The sequence below is a fragment of the Pholcus phalangioides genome, unplaced genomic scaffold (assembly GCF_987345545.1).
Source record: "Pholcus phalangioides strain wild (caught in Gottingen) unplaced genomic scaffold, Ppha-v1.0 ptg000039l_1, whole genome shotgun sequence".
Lineage (NCBI taxonomy): Eukaryota > Metazoa > Arthropoda > Arachnida > Araneae > Pholcidae > Pholcus > Pholcus phalangioides.
Window position 1 is genome coordinate 6,394,602 of NW_028301625.1, and position 27,318 is coordinate 6,421,919.

Here is a 27,318-nt window from a genome sequence, read left to right on the forward strand (position 1 = left end):
CTGTAATCAGCTCAAAGGTATATTGGCTCATTACAATAAGCTTTACAATATCAGGCTGATTAAAAAAGGTAGATAATTTTCCAATTAGTCTGGTGCATTGCAAAATGACCAGGCTTTTTGCAATAAGCTGGATTTTTCAATTTTCCTATGACATGTATTCAATCATATGTACCTTGCAATGGATGAACTGTAAAATAATATAATTAACAAATACTTGTAAAATTTTGTTATTAGAAAAAGTATCTTGCTGCTGCCTCTTTGATTCAAAAAACTCTGATCTCTCATTTAATGATGCAAGTGTTCTTACTATTAAAGTTACAGAAACAACAGTTTTCTCCTTTACTGTCAACACCACTAATAAGGCTAAGATTTTTTCAACTAGAATCATAGACACAACAATTTTCTCTTTTAGTGTAAGCAGCCAGAGAATCATTGATTGCTGTATACATGTGAATATTTTGTTATATAAGATTAAACAGAAAATTCCACTTCATTTAACACTAGAGAGCCTGATATTTTCTTCTACCTAGAATGACTGATGCCAATGAAAATTGATTGAGACTACATACTCCTGATTTTCAAAATTTTTATTTTGTTTAAATGAACATAAGAGCGTGTTGAAAATATTAAAATTGGAGCAATGTCAACAAAAGACTGAAAGTGAGCAGTTGTCATGAGACCCTAGAGCTAGATTTTTTCTCTCTAGTCCAATTTTTTCAAATATATTTTCTTTCACAACTCCAGGAGCATTTCTTACAGGCAGTTTACACAATGAAATTTATTTTAAAAACTTTGGGCAAAAGAAGGAATAAAAAAGAATAGGAACAAGTGGCATTTTGAATAACAAAAATGGCAACTCTGCTCACTTGTCTTTGTTCATTTCAAGTTTCACATTTTAAAATTCTATTAAATTTGCATCATGATGCAAAAATAAATAAATAAATAATAAAACAAATAAAATAAAAACTCACCTTTCAAAACAGTGTTAGGAATGTTTTATTAACCAGCTCAAGGGACAAAAACTCTGGCCCATTCAAAAATGTTATCCAACCCGTGAAGCCATTTTAAAAATATATTATTTTAAAATATGCTTTAGTATGTGTATAAAAATGTAATATGTATACAAAATTGAATTATATAATGCTGATGGAATTATATGATTATATAATTACCGAATTTAGTGCAAGGATAGATGCTTAAAGTAACTCAGCATCAATTAAATAATCAATAATAATCACCATTCACATGTAAATTGATTCTGTGTTTTTCACCAATATTTGGCATGTAAGGAAGTAATTTAGCTCTTATATTGCCCATGAAAGCAATTCTGCATGAAATATGACAAGAGCCAAAAAGTATTTGCACCAGTGAGCTAAATGCTTTAAACTCAAGTTCAATACGATAGGGCTACAGGATGCAGGTGAAAAATGGACCCATGATGATGAAGGACCCATTACAAGATTGTGAGTGTAGTGATTCAATGTTGGCATTAGAATTTAGGTGTTTCTTCCTCCATTTGGCTGTATTCATTCCCCAAATTTTAATTATAAGGATGAATCAAATGAAAACGAACAGTTTTATAATTTGGCTCATTTTTGTACGAGTATGGAAAAACTTTGTGCAGAGGGAGAGCAAGAAGTAAGGAAGGCAACCCTACTGCTGAATGGACTTGCCCAGTCAAGCAAGATCATGTGATATGTGCTGGTGGTCAGTCGACAGTATTGTTCAACAAGCAATTGGTTGTTTTTTTTCATTTTTTTAGTGGCAAAAAGAGTTGAGTTTGCAAAGTGCATTGACAGACAAAGGCAGTGTACAGTGAACATGCACTATCATTGACTTGTGTGCAGGACTGGCAAAAGGGTTTCCACTGGGCAATCACTTTCCCTGTAGTGGAGTAACATAATCACAACATCATATCACAACATAAATATGTATACATTAAACTTCAAATGCATGCATTACCAGTTTGGAGGATAGATGCAGGGCAGCAACTGGGAGGGGAAAGGGATAGGCGGGTCTAGTGTCCCGGGTTCGGGACTAGGGGGGGGCGCCAAATTCACCCTTTATAATTACTTCTTCTACATTACATGGGTGTGCCAAAATGTGTATGCTTGCCCCGTTTGAGAAAGTATCTAGTTGAGGCACTAGATAGATGGCACCACCTACTGAACACAAAACACGCCAAATGCTGGGCACACACACATAAGCACACTGCTAAGTTTCCTCAACACAAATCTGACATAGCTCCCATATTCAGATGTGAAAATATGTGGCAGTTAAATGACGACAGATCAGAGTGGTGGACTATCAGGGAGGGAAAATAAAATCATTTTACCAGGAAAACCGAAGTATGAATAGGGAATCAGAAGATAAGTGTCTGAGAGAGGAGAGAGAATCTAATTTGCTTTAAATTTGATCAGAAGATATTGAAAGTGCTAAGATTTTTTTAACGAAATGTAAAATCAATCAAAAGGGAGTTTATAGATTTATTAGTATATATATAAACGTGCACCTCCAACTGTTAATTAAAGTGGATTCTGCTTATAACGTTTTTAAAAAAACCGTCATAGAAAAACATCGTAAATAGAAAACACTTTAAACGGGAAATCTTAATGAGAATTACTCATTGTTAGGACCATGAAAATAAGTTGCACTAAGTGAAAAAAAGTTCTAAATGGGAGAAACGTTATAAGCGGGATCAAATGTATATTTGTTATTATAGATTTATTACATGTGCGGAATTCCATACATTAAATTCTCAGTGAAAATGCGCTTCTTTGAAAGCTTTTCTTACTAGTAGACAATTAAAGTAAATGAACCTTTGGATAGAACATGTTTTTAGAAATGAATTATACTTGATTCAGAGATACCTTCTCCTACCCAGAACATGGCCCACCGCTAAATCTCAACGAAGAAATATAAGCAGGTGATCTCTCAAAGACCTGGGGCATGCTGGAAGAAAATTCATAGGAATACCAGTGAATTACGGGGGGGGGGGGGAGCATAATTTTTTTGAAAGGGACCCACTTTCACTTAAAAAGGACCCAGATTTTTCAAATAACCTGGGTCCCGGGACCCAGGTAAATTAGAGTGCAGCAGCATATCTGTCTGCCTATGATTCTTGCTGATGTCCCTTATTGTGTGCCATCTCCTTGGGTTGAATATCTGGTCAACTTCTTTCACCAAAGCATTCATGATGATGAGGTGATCTCGACCAGTTCGGCATCATCATTAACAGATTCCTGTCTCTTACCGAAACGCTTGTGCCAGTCCTGTACACCAGGCAATGACAGCGCATGTTCACCATACTCTGTCTTTTTCACTGATGCACTTCATGAACTCCAACATCTTCTGCCACTAAAAAACAAGTAACACCACATTGCTCTTCTTTACTCGCAAACATTCCACAGGCACAGATGAAAAAACAACCAATTGCTTGTTGGACAATACTGTCGTCCAACTGCTAGCACATATCATGCGATTCCACGCTATTACCTAGGGCAAGTCCATTCCTCAGCAGAGGTTGCCTTCCTTACCTCCTGCTCTATCTCTACACAAAGTTTGCCACACTCATACAAAAATAAACCAAATTATAAAAACTGCTCCATTTTCATTTAATCCACCCTTATAATTTTAGATACAAAAACATCAGTAGTTTTCAAAATTAAAATACTTCATTAGTGGGGGTCATCTTTATGTTAAATTTTCCAGACGCAATTGAATGAATCAAACTATAATTCACCTGTGCAATACCGGTAACAGATATAGGTACACCTTGTTGAGTATATACTTTTGGACTTTCAATGGTCAATGTCATTGTGTTGAGAGCAATCCTAAATGTGGCAACACAATAAGGATACACAGATTAATAAACAGAATAATAATATACTGAACTCATACAGAATTAATGAACTAAAATCACAAACATTCATGAGCCTAATAATATAGTAGAGTACACTTATAAGATATTCCAGATACAACACACACTGTGGATATAACATACAAGTGAAACCTGTTTAAGGCCGGCATTAAACTATAAAAGTTTTAGAAAAGTTCTTTAATAAAACTTGAAAAATGCAACCAATAAATATATTGGTTACATTCGAGCGAATGCAACCAATAGGCTTATTGGTTGAGTTTTTCATCTTTTGTGAAAGATCTTTTACCAAATTTTTTTTTTATAGTGTAACCCTGGCCTAAGATAGGTACTCTATGAGATGAGAACCTGTCATGGCCGGAGATATGGGGCGGGGGGGGCAATCTAAAATGGAATATTACTTAAGTCTCTTGACGTCCTGTTTCATACAGGCTTCACTGTATCATAATTATTTCTACATTTTTTATATTTTCACCTCTGTTATTACATGCCCCACTTAAAAAATATACTGTGGATATATACATACACTGAAGAGCCAAAAAAACTGGTACACCTGCCTAATATCGCGTAGCGCCCCGCGAGCCCGCAGCAGTGCCGCAACACGATGTGGCATGGACTCCACTAACGTCTGAAGTAGTGCTGGAGGTAATTGACCTTATATCCTTGGAGGGACAGAGCCTGGGTTGTGACTGGTTTGTCGGAAGTAATTGACACCATGAATCCTGCAGGGCTGTCCATAAATCCGTAGGAGTAAGAAAGGATGGAGATCTCTTCTGAACAGCACGTTGCAAAGCATCCCAGATATGTTCAATAATGTTCATGTCTGGGGATTTAGGTGGCCAGCGGAAGTGTCTAAAGTCAGAAGAGTGTTCCTGGAGCCACTTTGTAGCAATTCTGGACGTGTGGGGTGTCGCATTGTCCTGCTGAAATTGTCCAAGTCCGTCGGAATGCACAATGGACATGAATGGGTGCAGGTGATCAGACAGGATGCTTACGTACCTGTCACCTGTCAGAGTCGTATCTAGACGTATCAGGGGTCCCATATCATGCCAACTGCACACACCCCATACCATCACAGAGCCTCCACCAGCTTGAACAGTCCCCTGTTGACATGTAGGGTCCATGGATTCATGAGGTTGCCTCCATACCCGTACATGTCCATCAGCTCGAAGCAATTGTAACTGAGACTCGTCGGACCAGGCAACATGTTTCCAGTCCTCAACAGTCCAATGTCGGTGTTTTCGGGCCCAGGCGAGGCGTAAAGCTTTGTGTCGTGCAGTCATCAAGGGTACACAAGTGGGCCTTCGGCTCTGAAAGCCCATATCGATGATGTTTCGTTGAATGGTTCGCACACTGACACTTGTTGATGGCCCAGCATTGAAATCTGCAACAATTTGCGGAAGGGTTGCACGTCTGTCACGTTTAATGATTCTCATCAGTTGTCATTGGTCATGTTCTTGCATGATCTTTTTCCGGCCGCAGCAATGTCGTAGATTTAATTTTTTACCGGATTCCCGATATTCACGGTACACTCGTGAAATGGTCGTACGTGAAAATCCAAATTTCATCGCTACCTCGGAGATGCTATGTCCCATCTCTCGTGCGCCGACTATAACACCACGTTCAAACTCACTTAAATCTCGATAACCTGCCATTGTAGCAGCAGTAACCGATCTAACAACTATGCCAGACACTTGTTGTGTTATATAGGCATTGCCGACCGCAGCACCGTACTCTGATTGGTTCCATATCTCTTTATTTGCATACGCATGCCTATACCAGTTTTTTTGGCTTTTCAGATTATTTATGTATATATATATATATGAAATACAAAAAAAAATCCCTCAAGCTAAAAATGATTTGGATATAAAATACTGAAAAAATCCCTAAATTTGTCAAAAAACAGACTTATTTGTTTTTAATAATAAAACAAATGTATTGCCAGAATAGTTACATTTGCTACCTACAGATGATGCTGTGACGGTCTAAAACTAGCGTATCATCAGTTAGTGGCAAATGTAACTATTCTGACAAAATTTTTTGTTATTTGAAAAAATCCTGTATTTCTGGGAAAATAGTGTTACTGGTATATCTGATAAGTAAACACTTCTTGTTGTGATCTAGAAAAGCAGAATTTCACTCTGTTTTAAAAGCATCAAACCACCTGTTGAAAAACCATGCTAAAGCATGTTTAATGATAAGAAGTAAAATTTATGAGAACACTGTCTTTTTTTGTGAATGAATTTTATAATCTTGACCACACACGCACACACTACACAATTAAAACCATTCAAATTAAAAATGTGTATATATGTTCTGTATATCATGTATTCTAATATTTTTCAGAGGGTATCCAACCAAAAACTATGTTCATGCTATGCTAAATTTAATTCTGTGCTGCACAAGCTTATTCTGTCTACAAAAATTTCAATAATGCATTTTATGCATATACAACTACTACATCAGCTAATTTGAAGACCTCACTTATAACATGCACATTTGGAATCTCCGGGATAGGGTATGTTATAAGCAAACTAATTAATTTTTATTTATTTTTGTAAAGTAGGAAGTAGGGACTCATACTATCAAGATTCTGTACAATTCAAGGGGCTGAACGTTTGAAAATATTTTCTTCAGACCTCTCCTTATTTTTCCCAAGAATTTACAGTAAAACCTCAATCAACAGAGAAATGAGTGTCTGGGGTCACCTCAGATAAAACTTGGTTAAAGACGGTCAACTGAAAATGTAAAGAAAAAACAGGCATTCACAAATAAATTTATTCTGTCTGATGATAATTTTTCTCTGTATAGATACAGCTCTCTAATCCCATGTCACTTCTTGAATTTGCCGAACCAACCTTTGCTTGTCATGAAGGGCTCGTTACCAACCAGTCTTTTACTGCCGTAATTTTGATACTTATTTCTGGAAAGAAACAAAATGACAGCAGAGGAAAAAACTCATTGGGCACATTGCTGCCTAAACCAAACAAAAAACTGCTTATCAAGTTTATCTAATCTGTTTTTTTTTTCAATGTATACTTTCTTTTGAAAACTTTTTTTTGTCAATATTAGCTCAAAACTCTGATTTCTGCTTGATGTTATTTTCAGTCTCTGATTATCTCCATTCTCCCACAAGACACTTTCAAGAGGAAATATGATAAGCTGGGTGGGAGTTATCTAGAAGCTATCCAGACTTAAAATTGAATGACAATCATATCTTTATGGGCAGTGTATTTTAGATTTTCTGATTTATTGCTACTGTATTAGATTGCCGTTTTAGGCTATGACGACCATATTTTTATGGGCTTTTTTCAAATATTATTTCTTTTCACATTGATTTTTCTTATTTTTTTTCAAAAACAGAGTGGCAACAAAGTGGGCAAGTGTCTGTTGTGGCATCTGATTTTGTATTCGTATAAGGAATAAAATTGATAAATTTAAGTACAAATGTACAAAAGAAAAAAAAAGAACAATTTTTTTTATGAAATAAGAATCATTTATATTTTTATCACAAAGTTCTTGAAAATGGTTCATATACTCTATGCATTATAAATATTCTTTTGTGGTATGTTTTTTTTAAATGTAAAACTAACATCATAAAGGAAAGGATTACAAGGTGTCATCCTCAGAAAATTATGATAAAACTCAAGTAGATTCATCTCCTCCAGAAACACATAAAACAAAAAAGGGTGGAGTACAATTATTAAAGCCACAAAAAATTATTTAAAATAACAACAGTTGGATACTCATCACCTCTCGCGCTTCTTGGCGATATCTATAAAAAAACTTTTCACACATGCACACACTGTAGCTCCTCTTTTTTTTTTCTTCCTTCTTTTCTTTTCTGTGCTGTACCTGATCATGTGTTGTTTGATAATTTTAATTTAATTAATTTTAATTAATTTTAATTTTCACTCTAGGGTTGCAGGATTTTTAAATTCATTCTTGGCCTCGATTAGCATTAAAAATATTAATATTTATATATATTTTTTTAAACTCCTAATAATTCCGCCTAATCTTTTCATATTTCTGTTCATATTTAAATGAGTAAAATCAGTGTTAATTTTTTCAAACTTTGAAGATGTCACCTTTCCTTGTTAGGCATTTTGTATTGCTTTTCAGATAACTCAATTTTCAGTAATCTAAGGTGGCCTCTCTTGTTAACCTCAGATTATCAATACTGCTATAGTTTGTAAATCACTATTCCCTCATCATTGAACTAATGATTAAATGAAAAAGTATAATTGCATACCTCTGTGCTTTCTGTATAAATGGCCAAACAAATACCCGTCCACCAGGAACAATTAATGGACTTGGCAAACAACATCCTGAAAAGAAAAACACTCTTTAAAACTAATACTACATATAAGAACTCAGAAAATCCCATGAAGCATTTTTTCTCTCACAGCTGATAATAATGATTGATATACAAAAAAAGAGTTTGAAATATTTCACACAGTTTCAGTCTACATATAGCTCAAGTTAATCACCAACAGGTTTGAAACACTTCTGACCATAAGCAGAGATAGACTAGGCCATAGGCATTTGCAGAATTTTCTTAAGGAGGGGGGGGGGTGTCAATTTTTTTCTTCTCAAGGGGGGTTTAAGTTTTTTTCCTGCAAAATAACACTATAAGCTTGCCTTGGGGGGGGGGGTTGGAACCCCAAACCCCCTTTGCATACGCCAATGTTGTTCCAGACTCTGCCACAAAGCTGGGCTGGAAGAGATCCCAGCAACGGGATAAGTCCAGTGGCAAAGTTCTGGCGTTCATTCATTCATTGCGTATGCCAGTGGACTAGACGATCTAGGAAGGCACGATGATGATGTCAGAACATATATATACAGAAGTGCTCAAAGATCTTTTGACAAATGCAATAATGCTTGTAGCATCATTTCATTTGCATGAGCTGTTGTGACTTTAACATATATGTAGAGTTCTGTATGCATGTCTCCCAGTAAAAACCTTGATGTAACAATACTGCATAAGACTCAAGAGCTCAAGAAGAAGGAAAAAGCCTCAGGAGAACAAAAATTGTAAGAACTGAGGAGGACATTCGAAAATAAAAAGAGGGAGAAGTGTGTGGAAAACGATCGAGTAGGATCGTCATCTCCAGTATACGTTCTTATTCTAATTTTTACTAATAAATCCTTATTTAACTTTGCCTTGATGAGTGCTCACTGTTCAGGGAACCTAGGGTCATTACATTGGCACAGTCGGTAGGACGGTGAGAAATAAATCTAACAGTATCTAAGGGAAAAACTTTCATTGTGAGAAGGCAAGGTGAAGAGTGAAAAAAAAACTTTTGTCGCGAGAAGATGAAGCGAAGAGTGGAAAACTTTTGTCGTGAGGAGGATATGCAAAGGCGACTCGAAGAGCATTGGATGATATCCCAACCATTTCGAGGTCACTTTGGCAGAAAAAGTGTGATAAGCATTTATTTTCTTAAGAAGAATTTCTGCTTTTTATTTCTTTGAGGAAATTATGACTTACTTAGCCAAAGGCAAAAAGGAGGACTTACAGCAAGTTATCATGGAAATAGGAGTTAAAAATGTTATGGATATGAAGGTATTTCAACTCAAATCAACAACAACCAAGGCAGAATGCTATGACAAAGAGTTCAAAGGAAGAAAATGAAGAGAGATAGAAGCCAGGGAAGATGAAATGTGCGAATTGAACAAATGAAGATTGAACTAAAAAAAATGCAACTAGAAGTCACCAGCTGTGCATACGTATTCCATTTATTAGAAGAAACTGATTACAGTATTCATTTTTATGTCGGGCTGGCAGAGCTTGGAATAGACTTCCATCCAATCTTGTTTGTACACAGACATACGCGTTATTTTGCAAACGATTATCAAGCTTTGACATTTCGAGTTTCTTGATCAGATACCCATTTTAATTTAATGCCCCCATGTATGCACAGTATGTCATTATTTGGTATTTTTCTTTTGATTTGTATCGTGCTTTTGTTTTCTTCAATGCAACCAGCCTTTTGTGGATGTAAATAAATAAATAAAAATATAGAAAATGAAAGGATTCGCAACAGTGCAGCGGGAAAATCTCAGATGAGCTCAACAGCAAGGCCAAGACTAGAGCTACAAAACATTTTACAAAAGTTCGATCCCAAGAGCAATGAATTCAGCCTCTACCTAGTGCTGTTTGAGAGGCAAGCAAAAAGAGTCGAAATCAAAAAGGAACTCTGGGTATCATATTTGATTGGACTATTACCTTGTAAGGTAATTATGTGGCATAAATCATAGCTAGAGAAAATGATGGGACAACAGATGATTATGATCAAGTCAAATCCATTTTGCTGAAGAGATATAAGCTTACTCCCGAGGGGTTTCGACAAATAATCACGAAGCACAATAAATGATCTGAAACAACATGGTGTGATTTTGCTTATGAACTTAGAAATTTCTTCACTGAATGGATCCGAGGCCTGGAGATCAATACTTTTGAAGAACTGCCTGATTTAATTATTATGGATCAGATAAAATGGATATTATGGATCAGCTAAAATGGAAAGTATCATCAGAGATGCGAGACCATTTTATTGATGAGTGGTCTCAATTCAAGCAACCCGGCATCCTTGCTAATAAGTTAGATGACTATAATAATGTTGGGGTAGAAATCTGCAAGAGGCAGAAGGATTTTTTTGAAGAAGAAAAAGCATTGCTACAGCAACAACACTTCAGTTATGGAAAAGGATGAGAATTATAGACAGAAACAGCAAATATACCACTAACTCAGAAATATCATAGCAATAAGGGTTGGAATAAGACGGAAAGCATGTATATCAGAAAAACCCCAAAGGAGTGTTACATCTGTGGATTGAATTATTTTGCTTGAGATTGTGACCAAAGATATAAGGCTAACTCAAAAGAGAAACCGCAAGATGATGTGTTGACTGCAGAAAGTCGATCAGAATTATTAAGTGAGTCCAATCAATCTGAAATTGAACCCTTTACATTTGTGTAGCTAATAGAAAAATCAGAAACTTAGTGGATTCTGGTATTCAAATTCCAGTGATTCATTCTGACTGTATACCGAAATCACTAATTAAAAAAAAGAAAATCATCTTAACGAGTGCATTTGGAGAAAAAATTGAAGCACGTCACTAGTGAATATTAGTGCTTTATTGAAAGTATAGGAAATAATGAAGATTTTTTTTGTAAACTTGTTAAAACTCTCACTGCAATAACAGATAAAATTCGAGAACAGTGCATTATTCCACCAAACGTATTTGGATTGGACCTCTGGTGATCAAGATGGGCGCAGACAGAACTAGGGATGATTTCATCACTATTCACCGTGAGATGGGACACATTCAGTACTTCATGTAGTACATCTGCCTCACGTTTTTCGAGGTGGAACAAATCCTGGTTTCCAAGAGGCCATAGATGACATCCTTGCCTTGTTGGTGTCGACATCAAGTCATATGGAGAAAATCGAGCTCCTCAAAGATGTTGTAGACGATTCAGAAGCAGATATCAATCACTTGATGGCCATGGCTCTGAAGAAAGTAGTCTTTCAACCCTATGCATACGCAGTTGATCTATGGAGATGGAAGTTCTTGGAAGGCAAAATATCAATCAAGCAGCAGATGGAGGGAGCTGAGGTTGAAGTACCAAGGTGAATGTCTATGGACACTGTTCGTACTGTAGTCTCATCTTCAGAACATGTGCATACACTGTAATAGGGGGTAGACACCAGTTTTCTGATTCTGGTTCTTTACCATGAAAAAGGATAATGTATTCAAGCTGTACTATCACATTGATATAAGACAAGGATCAACTTCCAATCTAGTGTGTGATATCCTCAATATTATTAGGTTGTGAAAACTGCGACTTGCTTCTGTTTCTGCATGCTTTCACCAGCTGTGATACCGATTTTTTTTTGATTGAGAAATCCTCAGTGTTTGTCAAACCAATGAAGGAGACAGAGCTCTATTCTGTTGCAAAAACATTTTGATCTGGTTCATGCATACGTTCTGATATTACTGCCGCTGGGAGAAAAGCAATGTTCCTGTTTTATGGTTGCCAGTCACTGGAATCTACAGACAAACTATGTCACCAAATGTTAGTAGAGAAGGTAGCCACAGCAAAATCATTTGTTGCACCTGAACGGCTGCCCCTGACGGATTCTTCTACAAAATATCATAGCTATCGAACTTACTTACAAATAAATATCTGGAAAGCTACCGAAGAAAGAATCAAGCCAGAAGAATCGGGTTGGTATGTAAAAAATAACTCATGTTTCCCAATACTCTGCGACTTACCCACTAGCCAGTGCCCAAGCGGGCACAGCCCGGGAGTCTAACAAAAATGAGAAACAATTTAATTTTTTGAGAATTTGCTAGGTAGGGTCTCAGAAAAATCACTTGGTCCTGGGGCCCATGATGCTCTTAAGACGGCCCTGCACCAGCTCCAGATTATCTACTCAATATAATTCAATATTCTGAATGACAAGCTGCGCTATTTTACGATGCGAATGCAAGCTTAATGGACTGCCCTGTTCAACAGCTTGTGGGTTGTGCCAACTCAATGGATGTAAAAGAACAACCTCACTTCTAACTATGAAAGTAATGAAAACGATAAATTAAAGTTGTTTTGCTACTGAAACATTTCTATAACCATCTTTCATCCGGTCATCTTTCTTGACCTCTTGGTAACTTTTTGCTCTCTTTTCTTATATTGCTGCATTTGTATGGTAATAACAATAAACTATTCGAATTTAAAAAAAAAAAAAAATTACAAAGATTCTAAGCAGTAATTTGAAAGGAATGGTGGACTTTTGTGTGCTGTTTGAAGATACTTCAATTTTAAGTTGTGAAAATAAAGCACAAAATATTTCCATTCAAAGTGTACATCCAGTTAACTTTGCCTTAAATTGAAAAAATGACTCAGCCATTTTGAAATTTGTTTTTAAGAATGTTCCCATCGTCAGATTGTCTGATTTTGGATATGTTGTTCAGTATTGATTACTGATTAAAATGCAATTTAAAAAGCTTCTGTTGCAATTTTGCCGGGGTTCATTCACAAATTCCTGGACTATTCCTCAAACAACAGAAAAGGGAATTCAGTTTGTGTTGATATGTAAACCCAATTGTGCGTGGGAGGTGTAGAGTTCTGTATGCGTTTCTGTATCTCCCAGTTAAAACCTTGACGCAACAATACTATATAGAGAACTCAAGAAGAAGGAAAAGGCCTCAAGAGAACAAAAATCACAAGAAATGAGGGGTACATTCAAAAATAAAAAAGAGGGAGAAGTGTGTGGAAAATGATCGAGTAGGATCTTCATCTCCGGTGTACATTCTTATTCTAATTTTTACTAATAAATCCTTGTTTAAGTTTGCCTTGATGAATGCTCACTGTTTGGAGAACCTTGGGTCACTACAATATATAAAGCAGAAGAAAGATATTTATCAACACATGTAGCTGAAATATGTTTGTTTCGGATCAGTGAGCTTTTATTCAGGGCCGCAGTGTGCCTTTTCAGGACCCTGGGGCAGACATTTCTTTGGGGCTCTTCTTAAAAGGGTTATTATTATGCAAAATAAGTGTTTTTTTTTGGGGGCCTCCATTTTGCTCAGAGCCTTGGGACAGTGCCCAGTTGCCCCAGCCTACTTTTATTGTCTTATTATTTTTTTGGATGGATCAAAAGTGTTTTGACAAATGTAATTTAATCATATATAAAAGTAGTTAATAAGAACAAAGGAAAGGGAGCAGGAAGAAAAGAAAATGGAGCTAAATTTGTACAAGTAGCACCTGTGTTGAAAGAGGAAGTCTACAAGGCCATAAGATGTATGAAAAAAGGGAAATGCCCAGGGGAAGATGGGATTTCAATAGACATTATTAAAGAAGCAGCAGTACAATTTGCCAGTATGCTAGCTGCTTTGTTCACAAATTGTCTCACACAATCAGATATGCCTGAAGATTGCAATAACGCAATGATGATTCTTCTTTACAAAAAGGGTGAAAAAAAAGGATATCAAGAACTATAAACCAATCAGTAATTTATAAAATCTTTGCCAAAGTGCTGACATATAGGCTTGAATCCAAATTGGACGAAGCTCAACCAAAAGAACAAGCAGGATTCTGAAGTGGATTCAGTACAATGGATCACATCCAAACAATCAGGGAACTTATAGAGAGACACAAGGAATATGAATTACCATTGTGTATGGTCTTCACTGATTTTGAGAAAGCATTTGACTCTGTCTTTACATCTGCTGTTATTAAGGCTCTGGAAGTAATTGGGATAGAGAAGGCATGCATCACAATAACATCAAGAAAATATATGACAAAGCAACTGCAATCATTTGTTTGGATAAAGGAAAAGCAAAGATTAAATTTGTGAAAGGTGTCTGACAGGGTGATACTATCTCACTAAAACTTTTTACCGCTGTTTTAGAAGACGTGTTCACTTTTGATCATTTTCTGCACACGAGGGCTAATTAGACCGGGACCTACAATTTATTGCCGATTCCGAACAGCAGGCTTGTTTTTTATACTCATCGAGAGGTTGGTGCGCTAACCCTTCGATGGGGGACTCCCTGCGGTAGCAACTTTTTGCTGCGGTCAAGTCGCCGTTTTTTGTTGTACCCTTGTGTCAGGAAAGTTTAGACGTGTTCACGAAACTGAATTGGGATGAGAAATTAATTAAAATAAATGGAGAATTCCTCAACCAATTTGCGTTTTGCAGACAACATTGTTATTATCAGCAGTAACTAGAAGAAATGGATACAAGAACTGGCAAAGGCAAGTATTCAGGTGGGTTTGAAAATGAATCTACAAAAGACTAAAGTTATGTTCAACCCCTTTGCGTTGAAGAGGACAATCTTGCTCAACAACACAGAGATAGAAGAAGTAGAAAGTTATGTATACCTGGGACAAGAAATTACCATGGACAATGGAATCATTAATGAAATAAACAGAAGGATCAGGATTAGATGGAGCACTTTTGGCAAAAACTGTGTAATTCTTAAGAGTCACATGCCATTATGCCTGAAAACAAAAGTTTTTAACCAGTGTGTGCTACCAGCACTGACTTATGGAGCTGAAACATGGACACTCACAAGCAAGACGATACAAAGGCTACAGACAACACAAAGGAGCATGGAAAGATGTATGATACGCATCACAAGGAGAGACAGAAAACGAATCACTTGGATAAGGAACCACACAAAGGTATATGATATCATGGAAAGAATTAAACGTTTGAAATTGAAATGGGCTGGACATATTGTAAGAAGACAGGACAACAGATGGACCACAAGTATTCTAGATTGGTAGCCCATGGTGTTAGACATCCGCGAAGGCGTCCCCATGCAAGATAGATTGACGAGATCAGGAAAGTGGCTGGAGTCAACTGGATGGCTCATCAGACAGAGCAGAATGGAAAAATTTAGAGGAGACTTTCATCCAGCAGTGGATTGAAAATGGTTGTTGCTGATGATAAATTCCTATTTTATATAAATTTATGGTAGGAATATGAAGAACACATGATAAACCCTTTAAATTGTGAGGAATATTCTGTGTATTTTTTAGAGAATGTGTAATTAACGCTTCAAAGAAGGGGTGAGGTCAAGCTCAAATGGCAACTTATTTTGGTGTTTCATGACAGTTAATGAGCATGCGGAACCAGTGCTGCAATTCCACATACTCATCATCAGACAAGCTTGCATTTTGGCGCCCCTCTGTAATGTTGATACACATAATAAGACAACCATAAGTATTCTTCATAAGCATTGTATTGTATTTTATCATGTATATATACTGTTTCTAGTTTTTGTAATTGCCTTTTTATTAGGATTGCTGTAATTTTGAAGTATATGACATCCATATTTGTTATGGGTAACTTTTTCTCAGCCACTTCATTGGGCATTTTGGCTGTTGTGGTGTCACATTTGTATTTGATAGGTTAAAGGGGTGAAATTTGCACTCCTCTGGTTGCTTTTCCCAAGAGCTATATAATATAGAGAAAATATGGTCTGTCTCATAACATATATGATGATGTGATGAACCAGGGCATAACGAGGGGAATGGACCTGGGGTACACCCAAAATTGTTGGAAAATTACTGATTTTTATGGAATAACATGGTTAAATCTATTATTTTATCATTTTGGATCCCCTCCCATGAAATAAATTTCTGGCTACAGCCCTGTGATGAACTAATATAGGTTGCGTCTACAGACACATTGCCTTGGACAACTGCACCTGGCAATCTAAAGGTTTTCCAAAAGAGTTGACTTATTCTATATTATTATAATACCCATGTTACATGAGGATTTGACTATTTATTAGTTGTTTGCTTTCTTGTTTGTTCATGTCAAAAGACTTCTGAATCAACGTACCAATGGTTTAATTTTTTTCTAATTTGACAAAGTCTAGGTACACAATTTCTTTGTCATAAGAGTTTGTAATGAGATTCAGTGTTTGTGTTTCACAGGATAGATTTCATTAAAAAATTTAAATACAATTTTTTTGACAATTTGAAAAGTCTTTATTGTTGCCAAAAAATACTTTTTGAGTGCTACGATACATACAAAAAGAAAAGTAATCACTAAATTAAGAGTAAAAAGAAATGAAATTTTAATGTTCACTAACTAAAAAAAATAGTTCTAAAGAGAGAAAAAAAATTTAGTGCAACTGAATAAAATAATTCTACAGTACACCAACATGGTAATATTGAAAATGTGCTCCAAAATCCTTGTTGATAATTTGAAGAATAATTTTATTGGTAGTCGGATATTCAACTGTCAACCTATATTATAAAAAATCTTTATGCACTAACATGTGAAACAAAAATATTAACGGTTAAGGAGTTAATTCACAAATTTTAACACATTTTTCACCATCACAAGTTAACTCGTGTTTTTATACTCATACGTAGCCAGTGTGATAAGTGAGTTATTCCTTAAAAAACCGGTCTACAACATGTTAACTATTGAGCATAGTGACAAAAATGGACACCCTGTATGTACGCAAATTATTTTTGGATATAATTTCCCTGTCAGTTCAAATCATGGCTCCCACAAGGATAGGACCCCAGCACAATTTTCATCACTTTTTGTTTTTTCACACTATAAATGGGCCCATGACAAGTGACCTAGAGCCCACCAAAGATCCCAGTCTAGAAGCCCTTTTCATCCATGACCTCCTGAGAGCCATCGATAAAAACTTACAAACTGACGTCAGTTTCTTATATTTCTCAAAAGCATATGACGAAGTCCCCCCACGATAAATTACTTTTTAAACTTTCCACACTCGGCTTAAACGTTCAACTACTTAATTGGTTAGAAGCCTTCTTAAAATATCGCAAACAATATGTCCATTTCAAAGACCACAACTCTCCATTGGCCACCGTAAATTCTGGAACCCCACAAGGATCAATAATCTCCCCAATTCTATTCTTAATATACATTAACGACCTCCCTGAAACCCTCAACTGTACCACAAGACTTTTTGCTGATGATTGCATAATCTACTGCACCATAACTCACGAGTCAGACCAAGAACTCTCCAACACAATCTCAATTCCATCTCCCAATGGTGCTCCACATGGCAAATGCCTCTCAACATCTCTAAAACGGTTCTCATGAGGATTTCACGTAAAATCTCACCTTTCGAATTTTCATACTCCTTCAATAACTCCTCCATATCCCAGGTTTCTCAATACAAATACCTCTGTGTTATCATTTCAGCAGACCTGCGCTGGAATAAACACATCGATTATATCTATCAAAAATGCCTCAATAAACTCTTTTTCCTTCGTTGCAATCTAAAACACTCTACTCGTGATGTTAGACTCCTCTGTTATCAAACCTATTTTTTTCCCAGTCCTCTCCTATGCCTCCGAAATTTAGGACCCCTACACTGCTAGCAATATCGAGAAGCTGGAATCAATACAAAATAAATCCGCCCGTTTTATCTATGACAGTTCATCCTCCTATGTGTCTGTCTCTGAACTTAAACACGAACTTAATCTTCTCCCTCTAAATACTGCATTTATTTTTTTCGAAAAATATAAAACTTTTTTTTCTGTCACCATCAACCGCATTCGAATGTTTAGGCCAACATTATTGTATACATAAATAAACAGGATATGTGGGTCATGGTTCAGACATTTATCTGATCACACAACTGACTTTCTATTTACTACTATAGATAACTTGTGTCAGAAGAGTGTGTACCTAACAGTGTGTATGTCTTTAGACAAATTGATGGCAGATGGCAGCACTACACATAACCAGCATTACATAGAAATAAACTTCACATTAGGTCCACAACATGTACATGCACATTCCAACATGTAAAAATTTGTTAGAAGTTCGGCTGAGGAATATAGACCAGATGCATGTGTGGTTCAGTAGTAGTCTGGATGTCTATCCCATAGGTTTCCGATGTAAAAGCTCTTGTGGAACCCTTGATGGTTAGGAGCAGAGGCACCAACATGAAGAAAATATTGGAGGGGGGCTAGAAGTTGCTGTGCGTCCCGTATATACAGGACTCAAGTATGTATGCAGAAGAGGAAGGGTGCATTACATTGCTTTTTCGGAAGTTATTGGGGGAGGGGCTCAAATGGCCTCAGCCCCTAGGTACTGGCACCTATGGTAGGGCCGTACCTAGAAGAGAGCAAGAGGGGGCAACTGCCAAGGGGGGGGGGCACAATTTAGAGGGTGGCAATTTTAGGTGGGAACAAAGAACACCGTTATAAAATTATCAACTTTTAAAGTTGTGGGGGCGGCAAAATAATGTTTGGCCTGGGTAACTGAATCATGTTTGCCCCGAGTGGCAAAAATCCTAGTTACGGCCTTGTCTATGGTTATGAGGCTGTCCTGCAGAACCCTTGTGGGTCTCCTTGTAGCTATCCGAAACCATCCATTTCGGAAAGAGATGAAACCATCTCAAGATGGTATATCGGGGCGGTCAACAGTCATGTCTATCTGTCTATGGGTATTTCACAGAACCCAAACAAATTTTGAATAAGTTTGAAGTTTAAGAAAACTTGCTTCTGGCAAATAAAATTTTTTTCTAAAAATAAATTGTTTTTACAACTAATATGGGAATACCTCATAAAATACAGACCTTGTGGTGATCCTGATGATTACCAGATAAAAAAGAAAAAAATATTTATGGTGCCTTACCTTTGCATGGAGTCGATACCATTTTCTTGTTATAAAATTAGATTTTAACATTAAACAAAAAAATGATTACCTGAAAGAAAATTGCAGCGCAATGTTTTTGTTTAATTCTTCCCATGGTTAAAATGTCCGCAGTTTTTCACCAACAAGGTGGGTGGGAACTACTGGATTTGGATTTACTGTTTCTCTTTTGTTTTGTCATCCAAATGGTCGGAATTTGTCTAAAAACCACTTTCTTTTTATCAAAATTCAAAATGAAGCACATCACCAGCAACAATTTTTTTATTTACAAGTTCACCTGGTTCTAAAATTTTTAAGGGTTCTGTGAAGTTAGATTCTATGGAACCCCAAAAAAAAGCTCTCACGAAACTCCAAGGTTCCGCTGAACACCAGTTGAAAACCTATGGTCTATACAGTACTATGTGTGAATTTTAGTGCTGCTATATATATTTCAAATTGTGAGAGATAATTGTTGAATATTTATGCAGTTGCAGGTCTATTGCTATCTGTGGCAAGACTTTGTAAATTGGCTTGCATTTGAGTCTTAAAGTTGGGAAACCACAGCAAACTGAGTTCAGCCGACCACCACTGTGCTCCCTGCTTTGTTTAAACCTTTATTCTTGAAATGCAGTTCCATTAATTACAATGCCCACACACATGGGCAGAGATAAGGAGGGGGGCATTGTCACCCCAGTGTGAAAGATGGAGCCTACTGATCTAATGTATATGTGTATGTATAAATTGACATCATAATGTCACCCACAATCATCATCGAGCCCCCCACAGACTTTCATGTCTATCTCCGCCTATGCTCACACAGCTGCTAAATGAGCCGCCCTTAGGTGTGTGTGCGACATGTGCAGTCGCACCGGGCCCCATGGTTTTGGGGGCTCCACACTTATGGTAATGGTAAATTTTGAATTTTCATGAATTCTGGAATTGTCATCAGGTCTGGAATTATTTTTTTAATTTATTCTGAATTATCATGGGTGCTGGGATTATCTCTGTTAATTATTATTCTCATTTTTGATCATAGGTGGAGATAGACTTGAACATCTGGGGGGGCACGATGATGATGTCAATTCATATATACGCACATACATTAGATCAGACAACTCCACCTTTGACGCTGGGGGGGGGGGGCATATCTCCGCCCATGTTTTTGATTCATCTATTCTGAATTTACATTAGTTTTCAGACAAATTCTTCATTAGGTCCCAATTTTAATTATTTTTAAATTATATGGAAATTTTTCAGCATATTCCTGCATATTTTGCTATAATGAATAAATGTTTTTAGATGTGCTGATTTCTTAGCCATAGAATATGCAATATAAAATCAGGGCTGGAGGGGGGGCTGCCATTATTTTCGCACTGGGCCCCATGTCTGGAAAGGGCAGCCCTGATCAAATGGGGATTAAAATTAAAATTCTTTCCTGGGATTTTTTTGTTTGTTTTTGCAACACCCTAATTTTTTTACCTCTTTTTTCTTTATTAAAAAAAAGAATCTTGTGACAAATTTTTCCAACAGTGAGTGGAACATTAGAAAGAGTGGGCATACAAAACCCTGTATGGTATGTAAAAATACATTTCAATGATATTTATAATTATCATTGAAATGTATGTGTAATGATACACAATTATTAACAATATTTCAAACAGTTTGAAATGTATGTGTAATGATACACAATTATTAATTGTGCAATATTTCAAACAGTTTTATTCATAGGCAGAGATACACTTGAAAGACTGGGGGGGGGGAATGATGATGATGTCAATTCATATACAGTTGAATCCCATTATAATGAACTCCATGAGACCAGAGAAATCACTTCGTAATAACGAAATTTCATCATTAAGGAATTCTAGATTCTTACATTGTTCCTATGTAAACTTCTCTGGGGGGGGGGGGGAACTGGAAAAGTTTTCGTTAAAACGAAATTTTTGCTATAATGGTATTTGTGAAAACAGGAATCGACTGTATATGAATATACATAATATCAGTCTGCTCCTCCATTGACGCTGAGGGGGAAAATTTCCCCCATATCTCCGCCCATCGTTTTACTCTATTTTTTAAATTTCAAACTGCAAACTAAAAACTGTTAAAACTGCAAACAACAAAAAAAACTATGTATCATGCAAGCAAAATAAATTTAATTTGATTAAATGCATTCTAAGTACAAATATAACGAGTAGCATAAAACAAATGTACTCGCTGCTTTCTTCATGACTTATCTCTCTTTTCCAGCAGAAATATGAAGGGAATTTATTAAAAGAATTATATTATATTATATTATATCATTCTATCTGACAAAAAGTATAAATTTCTATACTTTTTGTCTCATAATTTCGTGATGGAGAAAATGATAACATCAATCCTTCATTACCAGATACAACAAGAGCTTCGTTAGGGCCACAGGTAACGAACCCCGGCATCTCAGAACTAACAGCTGGAGAGACTAAAACCGAAAACAAACTTTTTTCCAATTATTCGGCATTATATGATCGACGTTGACTGATCATCTGAATTCCTGAAATCACGAAAATATCTTTACAATAAATTAACCATACGTCCCGGTATTTTAAAAGCATACCATCTTCATATTTCATAATACCTGACCATATTTATGAAGAAAAATATAAAATGTTTTAGGCCAGCATTACACTATCAAAGTTTGACAAAAGTTATTTTATAAAACTTGAAAAATGCAGCCAATAAGACTATCGGTTGCATTTGCGTGAATATAACCGGTACGATTATTGGTTGCATTTTTAAAGTTTTATAAAAGAACTTTCATCAAACTTTTATAGTGTAATCCCGGCCTAAGATCATCATTTGGTAATGTTTGTCACACCACGGTCATTTTCTGCACACGACGGCTAATTTTTTTTAGACTGGTACCTACAATTTATTGCCAATTCCGAACGGCAGGCTTGTTTTTATACTCATCGAGAAGTTAGTACGCTAACCCCTCGATGGGGACTCCCTGCTGTAGCAATTTTTGCTGCGGTCATGTCCCCATTTCTGTTGTACCCCTTGTGGTGAAATTCGATTTGTATTTTATCTCACAGATGGCGGCACTTGTAAAGCCGACGCCATCGGATTGTCACGCGGGAAATCGGAGGAGAAGCGATCGAACTATCAAGAGCTCAACATGTCGCTCCGTAGATTTTTATTTTGTCTTATGTTTCGTGTTGCAAATAAATAATTATTTTAAGAAACTAATCAATTATCCTGAATCCATCGTTTTATACAAATCACGCAACCTCATAACCCAAACCCTCTAAGAGGATAAATAAAGTTTCTTTATTTACTTTACTTTTCCTCGATGGTACCCCTGTGTCAGGAAAGTTTTTCTTTTCTGATAAGGACGAACCGGGTATCGAACTCGTGACACCTCTAAGCATCCTTTGGTACTTTAGGGGAGTATCTTATCGACCTGAGCTACCGCACCCAAATGTTTAAAATGGAACAATGCCGATTCTTGCCGAAAAAAGTAGACGTAGAAAGTAACTTTCAGTTATAGCTGAAGTTACTAAAAATACATATATATTGCCAATAGGATGGAAATTAAGGACTATTGCGCAAATCACTGTGATGAATTAAAATGTAAATAATGAAAGAAATGTTAAACATGGCAAATATGGGAGATGAATATTTATATTCATACAGTCGACCCTCACTTTACGAACTTAATTCATTCCAGAAGTTTATTCGTAAACCGAAATAATTTTTCTCATAGGAATCAATGTAAAATTAATTAATCCGTTCTCGGGAGTCTGAAATTTCTAGTGTGAACTTTTACAACAGCTGCTGTGCGTAAACAATGGTTATCATCAATGATTCTTAACCATATTTCCACCCCCAGTGCAATACGACTTACCTTCCTGCTCGCCCTTGGATAATCAGTTTTCTATCCATCATTTTTTTTCTGTAATCAATTACAGTAATTATCACTATTGAATTATTTTATTAATTTTAATCATTATTTAATTCCTTTTTTCGGCTACCGTTAATATTTAAAATTTTGGCTTCTGTTTTTTAAAAATAAATTCAAAACTAAATTTAAAAAAGTTAGTTTTCTTAACATTTTTCAAAATTTGGGAAAAAGTTTCAATGAATTGTTCTTCACTTTTAAATCCAGCTGGTATAACAATACATATACAGGGTGTCTTCCGAGTTCTAACTCAGCCTTCATCTAATCAAGCGTTCGTCGTAGAAAAATGGTTCCGATTTCAGAAATGTTTAAAAACCACCCTTTACCAGTTTTGAGAGTACAGGGTGTGTCGTAAAAATAAATCTAAATTTTTATATGGACACCCTGTTATAAAAAACCCAATTAAAAAATTGTTGCCCTGTCTTTTCCGAGGGCAACAATACAAATACAACGCCACAACAGGCAAAATGCAGGGCCGTCGAGTATCATGGGCCCCCGGGCCAATTGATTTTTCAGAGGCCCTACCAAACAAATTCTCGAAAATTTCAACCAGATCTCATTTTTGTGAGGCCCCTCTTCGTTTGAGGCCCCCGGGCCATGCCCAGGTGGGCCCATGCCTTAAGACGGCACTGGCAAAATGTCCAACGAGGTGGCTGAGAAAAAGATGCCCATATGACCCGTATTTTACGGGACTTTTTCTATCACAATGTGTTTCATTGTGAAAAAAGAAATTCATATGGTATTAAGTTTGCATCAAATCCATTTAAATAATTAAATTAATAACGTAATTTTCAGGGGGGGGGGCGCGTGCCTACGTGCTTCCTTCATGAGCCGTCTCGATAATATATAATTATACTTATACAATGTATTATAATTATCAAAAAATTATCATAGTTAGGCTACTATTACGAACAATAATTGATTTATTCTATTGCTTTCTTGAAGCCTGGTAATGAATACATTTTTTTTTTAAATAAAGGTTTCCTCTTCGAAATCCTGACGTTCTTAAACAATGGGTGGAACTGTGAGAAGAAAGTCTTCGCATCCTACTAAAGCAGTGGTTCTCAACCTTTTCAAGCCCGCGGCCCGGCTTCATTCATTTTTGAGAGTCGAAGGCCCGGTCAAACACACGACCAACGGAAAGTGAATGAGGAAAAATGAAACGGCTAATCACTCACGAAGCCGGGTATGAATGACATCAGGGCCCGGCGGTTGAGAAACACTGTACTAAAGCATCTGCTCTTTGTGCTGAGCATTTCATAGCTGACAGTTACAAGTCTTTTTCTCAACGATATTTGAAAGATGATGCTGTTCATACTATATTCAATTTCTCACATCACCCATAACTTTTGCAGAAGCGATGCCGATTTCTTATTAAACGCCCTTGCTTACTGAATCGTGTATGTATCCAAAAAAAAGAAAATGTTTATTGAAAAACTTGTATGTATACATTGTAGTATATATAATCCCCAGTAGAGAGCAAGATCCCCAGTTGAGCACCGATAGCTCAACGGCGTAGAGATTTCGATACCGTCCGACGTAGAAATAACAAACATTTGTCGACGTACATAGTTCGACATAGAGAAATTTGGATTATTTCAAAAGAGAATATCATAAAAGATATTCTTCGAAACGAAATACTGTAAAAATGAGAGTAAAACTATGTTTTAGAGAAAAAGATATTTTGGCGTTTATTGAGTGGATACATTTTTACTATATCGTTCGATATCGGATACGTAAAAAATTCCCATCTGTTTCTGACGTTCGATATTCATTCGACGTTCCAACGTCGGACCGGTATCGGCACGATATCATTGTGCTACTTGGATGTTGGAAAAAAAAGTCATTAAAAATCTTTTTAGTTCCTCTCTGCTTTTTATTTGATTTCCGCGCCGCAGTCGTGGTCAGCTGAAGGTGGTTTTCTGCGGTTCACAACTTCGAGGCGCGAATGCGAGCCGATCTCCCCGTTAAAAAGTCTCGCCGCAGAGAGCAACAGGCTTACAACGTTACAATTATTCATTTATTACACTTAACTCACTGACTTGAGAAAACTCATAGTTTAAAATATTGATAGCAGATGGCAGCACTACACATAACAAGCATTACACAGAAACAAACTTCACGGAAGGTTCACTACATATACACACACATTCCAACATGTACCAATTCGTTAGAAGTTCCGAAGAGGAATATGGACGAGGTGCATGTCTAGTTTAGTAGTAGTAGTGGGACCTTTCACCAAAATAATGTTAGAAACATGTTATTTTTTTAAATAACAAAATAGTTCCTCTGAGCTTTTTCAAAAAAAGGGTATTTTTCTTGTACGAAAGTAAGTATTCAGTTTTATAAACTTTTTTAAGACGAAGAATGCATAATTATTGACCGAAAAGTGAAAAAAACGGAATGTGTAAGTCTTGTTTTGCATTGTCCCATTGCATTAATACGTTCTGCGAATGTTTTGCCTAATTCCAAGGGCGTAGCGAGGGGGGGACCAGGTTCCCAAGTCCCCGAAATGTGAGAAAATGACCAAAAAAAAAGGGAAAAAGATGGCCAAATCTATTGTTCTATCACTTTTTATCTGGCTACGCCCCTGCCTATTTCGCTCCAAAATGACGTGATGCGATCGCGTAAGGACGGCCCGCAGTGTCCTCACTCCACTTTTCTTATAGTTCAGTGCCTTGGCCTAATACAGCACCTCCTAGAGATAGGCCTCTGCACTGTTTGCCATAAACGTCATTCAGACTACCTAGCAAGTTTGTCCCATTTTGAAATACAGCATCCTATTTCGTTTCTTCTTATTTTGCCGTAGAATCTTCCTGATGGCATCACAAATACCGCATAGTGATTGGATGCAGGGCATAGAAATCGCCAATTCTGAGCCGGATCATTTCTTTTCCTCACAACGATGATACTAGAGCAAGGAATTTTTTCCCTTGAATATTCTGAGGGAAAATGTACTACTTACTGACATCACAAGCAGACTGCGGAGGCCTTCTATCTCTAGGAGGTGCTGTCTCATACCTTGTTGACTTTTTATCGATGAACTCGATCAGGGTATCAATGATATTGTTAGAAAATTCGCAGATGACGTGAAGCTAACGGGAGTAGTCTGGAATCAAAGCATAGGGAGTTAACCGGATTGCAGCATGGGTGAATGAATGGAGCATGACGTTTAATGTAAACAAAAGCATAGTCACTCATTTTGATCCGAACAACCCACGTTTCTCTTACGAGTTGAATGGTGTCACTATCCCGGATACAACTAGGGTCACCGATTTCAGAATTCTCATTGACGAGTGGCTCAGACTTTCTGAACGTTGTTCAACAGAGGTCAAAACATCGAATAGAGTGTTCGGGTTCATTTTCAAAAAGTTCTCTTCGCATTCTCCTAGTCATTCTTACACTTTTCCAAGGCTTAGTCCGTCCTGGACTGGAGTATGCAGTAAGGTTTTGGAGACCATACCTACAGAGGGACATAGACTTGGTTGAAGGGTTGCAGAGAAGAGCTAGCGTGTCCTTATTGGCACACGAGGCTTGAATTATGAAGAGAGACTTAATGTTTTGAATATGTTTATATTGGAAGAACGCGAGTATCAGATGGGGGGGGGGGATATGAGCACTGTTCAAAATTTTCAACGGGATGGATAGGATGGACCATGAATTATTAATATGCCGTCAATCGACTGCTTCGACAAGGGAACACTAGTGTCGATTGGTAAGGGACAACTCGACATTGTGGTGTCAAAGAGAATTTTTCCGTAATAGGGTTGTGAATAAATAGAATAGCTTACACCCGGGGAAAGTGAATTCTAACACGTTTAAAAAGTCTCAATCATACATTGGTATGTAAAAATTAAAGACAAGATGGTTTTTCTAATGTAACGTTATGCAAAAGTGTTCCAAATCGACACAAATAATGCCATAAGATCCCCAAGACATAAGAACATGGGGAAAATAAAAAACATTTTCCAAAAAAGAAATCCAAAGGATAAAAAGGAACTTTATTGAAAAATTAGCTTCGAGCACAATTGGACAGAAGACTGAAACGTCCATGTGACAAGTGACTGGCAAGGAAAATCTAGCCTTTAGTAGGAGGATATGATCACCCACTGCTATGAAGGATTTACATTGTCTGCCCATGCTTAGTACAAGGTTGTCAACGAACTGTTGAGGCCTTGCTACCCATTCCTGTTGTAGTGCCAATTGCAGCTCTGGAATCATTGCTGGCTGCTGGTGACATGCTGCCAAGCGCCTCCCTAGAGTGTCTCACACATTTTGGATTGGATTTAGATATAGGGACCTTGCCGGCTAATTGATGCATTGAATATCTTCACTCTGTAACAGCCACTGTAC

General features: G+C 36.8%; 1 protein-coding gene across 3 annotated transcripts in view; it reads right to left on the bottom strand.

The window, feature by feature from the left end:
- The window catches only part of LOC149065505 (flotillin-1-like), a 67,772-nt gene extending 46,220 nt beyond the window's left edge, over positions 1–21,552 (bottom strand). Inside the window, exons 1-3 of one of the 3 annotated variants that reach the window (XM_089254087.1) lie at positions 21,415–21,552; positions 8,130–8,205; positions 3,743–3,833 (exon numbers count right to left, since the gene is read on the bottom strand). In XM_089254087.1, coding sequence (XP_089110213.1) covers positions 3,743–3,833; positions 8,130–8,205; positions 21,415–21,463 — 216 coding nt within the window. In that variant the 5' untranslated portion in view covers positions 21,464–21,552. Of the gene's footprint in view, positions 1–3,742; positions 3,834–8,129; positions 8,206–21,360 lie in introns of those variants that run through there. The other 2 variants (XM_089254086.1, XM_089254088.1) reach the window with 2 other exon arrangements.
- Positions 21,553–27,318: the final 5,766 nt, after the last annotated feature.